Here is an 8,399-nt window from a genome sequence, read left to right on the forward strand (position 1 = left end):
CGCAGGGTGATGCTGAAAAAAGAGGGGACAGAAAAAACGGAGACAGATAAAATCTCAGGTACGGAGTACGAATCTGTCACACAACCTTCAAGCGATGACTGGTGTGAAATTCATTGATATTTACGTCGATTCCCCTTTCTCTTAGCATGATTTGCTGTCCATCCTCTCCTGTGTTCAGAATTATCCTTTCATGTTTCCATCCAGTGTACCAAATCCAAAAGCTATGTTGCGGTGTCGGGAAGGATATTGTCCTGTGAATCAGATTTATATATTCTTATAATTTAATGTTATGACTTCTTGATACGTCAGTATTCAGCTGGTCACCACATCCGATGGCCTGTTTAAATTTTTCATCCAGCCAAGTTCTATCCTCCCTCAAAGTCGTTACATCTATGTTGTGGTCGTTCATCTGTGTCCACTAGCAACTGGAACACTACAGACACGCACAACTGACACTCGTTTCTAAATATCCACGCCTGAAGTTGGGGCTTACAACCCAGTCATATATGTCTATTAAGGTCTTTTCAAATACTATATTGTACAAAGTCGTAAGAATAGGGCATGTTCGTTCACGTATTACTTGAATCCTGATGACAACGCTGTAGAAGCGATATATAGTTTTGAAGATATTTTTGTCGACTATCACATAGTGTCGCAAGTTTTTCAAGCTTTTGCAGCCAATGAACTTCAAGTTCAGTGAAACAAAGCAGGTGATAAATTATATACCATAAAAGAGAAGCTTAAACAATCAATCAGATTCTACGACCTGATATAAAGTCACATATGCCAATCAAAGTGAGAAGATGCATTCTCTACATTGTATGCTGCAGTTTCATTCATCCTCTAGGAAATATGTTAAACAAAAACAACTGGTCACTAAAGTACAAGCGTAATCAATGCGAGAGTTTGTCAAAAGGCTTTTTTATAATATACTGGTGAACATTTAGCTCCTCTTTTACGCGTGTTTCTCCATCTTCCAGGTCAGGTTATAGAGTATTATTTTTCTTCGGATTATCACTATGTTTAAAAAAAAGTCGTGAAACAATCAGCATCTAACATGTCTTTAGAGTACGTGTATTTTTTTTGTACAAATAAAAACTAAGGATGTGCTCTGTGTGACTTCTGATACAACTACATCACGAGACAGTTGGTAAAATTTCATATCATACTCTCAACGATGGCTATCATTTTGAAGCTTTTGAAGTCTACAAGAGAAGATTACCATAAGTTGATCTATGGAAGTCGACAGCACATGGCAGAGCAAAATTCGAAAACTATATTTTAGGGGTTTTGATGACAAGCAAACATACAAGTTTTTCTCCTCCACATCGACATGCACTCAAGCCATACAAACATTAGAGCAGATTATAACAACAACAACAAAAAAAACTAAGCTGCTGATGGCCATAGATGTTTTCACCTCATTCGCTTATGGAACTACAAATGCTACTCTCAACGATACTCCAGGACCTATTCAAATATCATCAGAAGAGAATACCATCAGAAGATTGAAACACGTACTGTCTTCGTCTCCTCCTGTCTCACTTCATTTTAGGGTTTTAGGGTTTTAGGGTTTTTCATCTATTCTGCGGCTTTTGCATCCTAGGCAATTTAGTGACCGCAAAATCTCTGAGCTGTGCTAGGGATGCATGTGTGCAAAGATAGGGCCGGATTCCTCTGCTATGGGGTACAAAAAGTTGCACATCAAGGGTCTTTTACTTCTCAATTGTAAATATGATATGCCCCAGATAATAAAACAGACTCGCAATTTTCGGCGGAGCAAAATGACGAGACCAAAAACTCAGTATCCAGTCGTATACACATTGAACGTGTGAATGCGAGTGCAAAGGTAGTCAAGATGTTGGCTCAAGAAAACCGTGTAGTCTATGTTCACCTGTTCCTCGAAGCAGCAGAAATTCGCTTCGATCTCACGGACATACCTTTTTCGTTTGTGAGACGATGAGATGATTCTAATCTAAACCTCTTATACTTTTAAAAATAAATGGTACTTGCTCAGGTGGGTGTATCAATGATTACATACTGCTAATTCTTTCTGCCTCTTTATCAATAATGAAGGGCCATCACCATTTTATCCAAGTTTATTTTTCACAATATTCATCTCTTGCATAGCTGGTCGATCAGATACACGATCTAAATACTTTTTACGTTTATGCACTGGCGACTTGTTTCTTTCACACCGACGTCGCCGTCTAGTACAGCCTGCTGTGTTTCTTCCATGGGTTAGGGTGTGGGGAAATCTCCATTGTCGTAAGCCTGTGCGTATTGTGACCCCTATGTGTCACGCAGCGGTGCTCTTTATCTTGTATACCAGGTGTACTGGTTGTCATTTGTTGTTGATCGCCGGTGATGTCGGTGTTTCCCATAATCATTCTAAATACCGGAGCTTTCACATCGATTTTGAGGTCACCATGCTCGTGCGTAAAGGTATGCTTTCGGGGCTCAACTGTTTTACGTTCCGATGGTCTGCCTCACCAAGAGCAGATCGCTGCATAGCACACCAAGCAAACAAAGCTAGTAAGTACACGTAACACCTAAACCTACCAAACATTCACAGAATCAAATATACTTGTCACCTGACTTTAGTAAGCATTCACAATATCAAATATACCTATCACTTAAAACCTAGTAAACATTCACAAAACTCACCGACTGTTTGATGTAGCTACTATCACTTACACCAGCTTTCGGTTAAGCAGTTGCTTCGTTTGTAGATGGTTGCTGCGATAGAAATACGCGTGCATGTATATAAACATCCGATTGGTCGCTATCAAACTTGTACACACCGGTATCGTCAGCCATATGTATTTATGCGCAAATCGAAAGGGCTACGTCGGCTATGGAAGGTTGGTCGCTTATGTTTATCATTCTGTGTGCTGCGATAGTCTACGTTCCTAATAATATAGTGTACACTGCTCTCCCAAAAAATACAACACGCTATAAAGAGAAGTCATATGTGTGGCAACTTATGGGCATTTATCTCGATTTACAATCATGTACTTGACATTACGCTGGAATATATCTGGTCTGGGTGATACCATTTTTGCCAAGTACAGCTTTGACGCAAAAAAAAAAGGTTGTATTCACCACGAGTGGAAGCTGTTACTAATCTCATCATTTAACTTTGTACCGGATATTCCTTGGACAAAAAGAGTGGCATAGGCTCGTGCCGTTCCGTCGTAGTTGAACCCCCAATCTATTCAAGTATGCATGCATTGTAGATTGAAACGCAAAGTTGCATTCGTCGTCCACTCGGAGCTTCTTGATTTTTAACGGGCCGTGTGCACTTGATCTCTGTATTTGTTCGCAATCCGTTATAGGCTCATGGGGATCTGGTGAAAGCCCTATGCGAACTCAACTAAGTGGCGCGTCTCTGGCATGTAAATGCCTCACTATAAATACATGGAGCCATACCCGATGCAAGCGACAACCCCACGCTATGACGATATGCATGCAGTGTGCAGGTGTACCCACACACACACCCTATAACGTCTGGTGAAATCACACTCACACCTCCATACAGCACCAGGTCGCTGTCGCGCGGTGTACGAACGGAGCTCGACGGCTGTAGTATGCACAGATACACAAGCTGTGCAGCGGCCCCGAACGGAGCAACAACGGAAGGACAGCCCATTGGCAAGCAACAGCCGATGGCGGCGTGTGTGTGATCGCACGTCCGAGTGGTAGTCGCAGTTAGAAACTCCACACCATCGTTACTCGACCTTTTGTTCACATTCGTTAATCGAGTGTTCGTCATTTCATTAACGCAGCAGCAGAGTCGACCATGTGCTTGCTTGTGCGTTGCCCACGGTCTACTGCCATTAAAGGCAAAAATCGGCTCACACGCGAGACTTCTGCAAGTGCATTCGAATACATAGAAATTCCTTTCGATTTGCTTTCCAACTGAGCCCGGGGGCACCAAATTATTTTTGGACATGTATGCATCTCGTTAACTTTAAGAGCATGCAGGCAATTGTGGCGCGTGACAGTGGTCTAATGTTAAGTGGATACCTCTGGTGCGCCAACGAAGCACTTCCGATTGATTGAAACGCGTGCAAGCCTATGCTCGATTTGTTCGCTCTATGCTGCAGAATCCTCAGTCCACCAGCTGGCACGCCTGGTAGTACTCTTGTGACACCTACCTTGGTGTGCGTATCCGAATGTACCTAAGTGTACCTACTCTAAAAGGTACGTGTGTATGCACCAGTTTGGCGCCAAGGACGATTTCTGTTATCTGTTGTTTTGATCGGTGCCAGTCAAAACGTCTTGCCCCAAAATTCTTAGCAGCTCAGTATATGATTATACACGTCTACTACACTGCTCCTCATGTTCGAACACCCTAGTTCTGCGCCTCCTGACTAACCACAGGTGCCCTTGGTGTCTTGTTATTATTCCACTTCTTGCCTGAGTGCTGTGGGGGTTGTGGTGATGGCGAAGCAGCATTCGATGATGCATTGCTCCTGCGCCCTCCACTATGGTGTGAATGTGATGATTTGGGTCTGTTATGGCCCTGCCCTTGACCTGGGTGCTGGGGCTGATTCTGTCCCAGTGTTTGGTGTTGTTGGTGCATGTTAGATGGCAGTCCCTGCGGGTGTCCGTGTGGCGAGAATGGTCCTACCCGGCCTCCATGCTGGCGCATGAGCTGGGCTTGAGCTTGAGCGTGTGCCTGAGCTTGTGCGAACGCATGCGCTTGCCCCTGTGCGTGCGCATGTATAGCCATGGCATCCAACTGTCCTTGTTGCTGCTGCTGCTGAATAGGCTGTTGCTGCTGTGGCTGTGCGTGCGCGTTGTGTGGTAGTGGCGACCCCCCTCTGGGCGAGGGTGTACCTGAGGGATCAAATGGCATGGGTACCATATTAGGGCTCATGCGTTGCTGAGCCATGGCTGCGAGATAGGCATTGTAGTCCATCTGTGTGGGCCCTCCACTGCCGCTGCCAGGCATCTGATAGCCAGCAGGGACTTTGTAGATGATATGATAACGTGAGATGCAGGGGTATAATACATGGATGTGTAGTTGTATGTGAGGGAATGCAAGTCCATACACACCAATGTATATAGATATACAGATATATAGATACATACACACATACATACATACACACACACACATATATATATAACAATAACAAAAACAATATATATATATGTTTTTATCATTATAGAATATTGTGATATAGAGATTGATTCGTCTCTAGCACACGCATATCTCAAAAGACATAATAAATGTCTTGAACGTCACTACTGGGCCTATGATAAACACAATGTAATCTGCACCAATTCATAAATACATCCTTATGCTGACAAAGTACCATAAACAAAACGATAAGTGAGGTACAAAAAGGCGACAAAGAGGATACGGCGCCAAACGAACTAGATGCCATGAATAGTTAAGACTATCTCAAAACACGAATGCCTTAACCAACTGATTTAATACTATCATAGTGATTAAGTGATTGCTATCAGCAATCGAGCAGTATACTGAGCACAAAAGGTGTGTACTTACCAGGCATGGGTACACCACCCGGGCCAGCGAAGTAGGGAACCATGCCACGCCCAGCACCGTTGGGGTAGAAGTTCTGTCCTGGACTGAAGCCCATTTGCTGAGAGGTGAGAGCAGGTAGGAAATAAGATACATACATACATACATACATACATATATAAATAAATAAATATACACAAGGATGTATATGTATGTGTAAATCTATTTTTATACAGATATGCGTGTGCGGTTGAGTTACCACGCAAAACGGCACCATTTGAGTTCCCAAAGCGTGATAGGCAGTGTATGGGAAGGTAGCATGTACTGCCCCAATTGTGTCGAGTTCAACACTTGAGCATATTCGACCGAAAAGACGATATACATTCACGCACATGCACATGAAACAACGCTCACGATGAGATGGATAGGGTACATATATGACTTGCACGAACCTGGATGAGCACATATAGCGCAATCTGAATACACATCCCAGGATGACAGGAGATACGAGGCATACACACAGCTGGTAGACAACCGGTCAGCAACAGCAACGCCAGACCATACGCCAGGAGTGGCATTGACAGAAGTACACAAATCGGATGCTATGGCGCAGCAACAAGCTGCAATGTACTACACACAGAAAACAGAACACACACACATATATATATACACATACATACATACATGCATACAGAATAAACACTTGCTCAAAAAAGGTACTGCATATCACACGCATCACACACACACATATATACAGAATAACCACTGCCCCCAGAAAGTACTGCATATCACACGCATCGCACACACCAGAAGGTCACCTTCTCGTTCTGCACACACGGGCGTATCGCTGAACAGCTCGCGTATTCGTTCTACACACAATACCCCACTTACCTGGGCCTGTTTCAGTTGCTGCTGCGCCTGTTGGAACAGTATCTGCTGAATGAGCAGCTGCTGTTGCTTGTAGTCGGCCGCATTCATGGGCATGCCTCCCCCCATGCCCCCATTGATCGCAGGCGCGGGTGGCATAGAGTCAGTCCTGCTACCCCCCCCCGGTACAAAAGCCTTGGCGCTCGGGTTGAACGCTTTGGCTGTGGGTCTGAGCTTGGACTTATTGCCCGAGAGTATGGCTGGGTCGGACATCACGGACGGCGAGGCGGAGCTGGGTGTAGCTGTGTTCGAGGACTGTTCCGGCCCCTTTTCCGAGCCCTCAGGTGCAGTCTTGAGGTCACCACCAGCGTTTGTGGCCTTGGTGTCGGGGGTAGCTGTCTTGGCCTTCTCCTCCGAGGGCTGTGGAGTGTCTGTCGTAGGTTGTGTGGGCTCTGCTGTGCTGCCCTGTGAGCCCTGTCGGTCGGTGGGTTGCGTTGGTGTGTCTGTATCCGTGTCCGGTGCCTGTGATTGCTGTATGTCTATGTCCGTTGTTAGCGTTCCCTCACTCTCCGCATTCTCCCCACTACCCACTGTCGCGTCTTCTTTGCCCTCCACCCCTGAGCGGGCACCGCTTGCTTGCTCATTTGCATTTTCCTGGCCAGTACTTGCTTGAGTCAGAGTCAGAGTCTGTTGTGTGGGTGCGGCTGCTTGTACATTGTGGGTATTGGGCTGTGTACCATTCACTGCTGAGTTTCGCAGATGGGGTGGCACATACCGGCCGTCTCCTTGGTCGCGCATAACCGCTCCGTATCTGAGACAGATGAACGTACGGGCGGTGAGAGGATGTTGAGGCAAGGCTCATTATAACGTAGATATATTCAGTATGCTTGGGAATAGATAGGTCGGTGCTTGTTAAAAGAGAGGATGAAACGGATACACGGATATAGAAGGGTTGCAGCATACGTATAAACTCAACGATTGTCCCCTTTCAAATACGCCATCGTGCGGAATATGTAATCAGAGGGCCACATTCACTCAGAAACCTGTACGCATTGTTCACACGCATCATGTATACTTATAGTTTTAATATGTATCGGTACACACGACAATGTTTCAGCTGGTATTCCGCGTTTACGCTATGTCGCAGACAAGCACCGCCCACTCCCCAAACGTGCACTAACGCTTTAAATAAACTCAGATATATGAATATACACATACACATGTATATGCACACGCGGAACTTTACGAATCATAAAATTAATACGCACATAGCAATACAACATGCAATATATATATATATATATATATATATATATATACACATACATACATACATACATACACAAACATACAAATAGATACATATATAGATATATATTGCATGCACGTATCGTTCTAACTATAAAGACACAACATACAGCTCTTCCTCGTCGTAGTCTGCTCCCGGTTGGATGCCTCGTTCCTCCCGCATGTGTACGTTGCTCGTATCGCCCTTCATGATCTCCCGCGCTAACCTTTCGGCTCGGCTGTGGTCACTGCGGTCAAACTCGTGGGGATTCAGAGGAGTGGTGTATAGTGTCTCGTTGAAGTTGGCACTGATTCCGAAGCGCTTGTGGTTCTCGGCGAACTGGTCCCAATCCTTACCCCCGTGCCTGGGTAAGCGAATGAAAGGCAAGAGAATAGATGAATATAGAGATAACACTTTAATCTGATAGGCTGTGCTGTGTATTGGTGTATCGCTCGTATTGATATTCAATGCCTACGGCTGTGTATGCTGTACCAATTTATCAGCAGCTTTAATGCCCCTTATCCTGACCCCCCCCCAACACACACACGCACTATGTACAGTCGCGTTTGTACAGAAACATGCCACTGGTTGGACTATCTGAGCTCAACAGGCGTAGACTGATATATGATTATGCCTACAAGTAAACACTCACGAATGAAAGGCAAAAGCCTATACTATAATACAAATTCTGAGTTGACATCCTCCAGCCTTCACACATGGAATGCTTGCACAAATTCAATAGCACAT

General features: G+C 44.8%; 1 protein-coding gene across 1 annotated transcript; it reads right to left on the reverse strand.

The window, feature by feature from the left end:
- Positions 1-4,357: 4,357 nt before the first annotated feature.
- Positions 4,358-7,175, reverse strand: SARC_10016 (hypothetical protein; the record flags this gene model as incomplete). The annotated part of the gene is made up of 3 exons (XM_014295950.1): positions 4,358-4,977; positions 5,522-5,618; positions 6,389-7,175. Coding segments are annotated over 3 exons (1,504 nt in total), but the record flags the coding sequence as incomplete, so codon positions are not given.
- Between the last annotated feature and the right edge of the window lie 1,224 nt (positions 7,176-8,399).

The sequence above is a fragment of the Sphaeroforma arctica genome (assembly GCF_001186125.1).
Source record: "Sphaeroforma arctica JP610 unplaced genomic scaffold supercont1.1111, whole genome shotgun sequence".
In the NCBI taxonomy this organism is placed as follows: domain Eukaryota; class Ichthyosporea; order Ichthyophonida; genus Sphaeroforma; species Sphaeroforma arctica.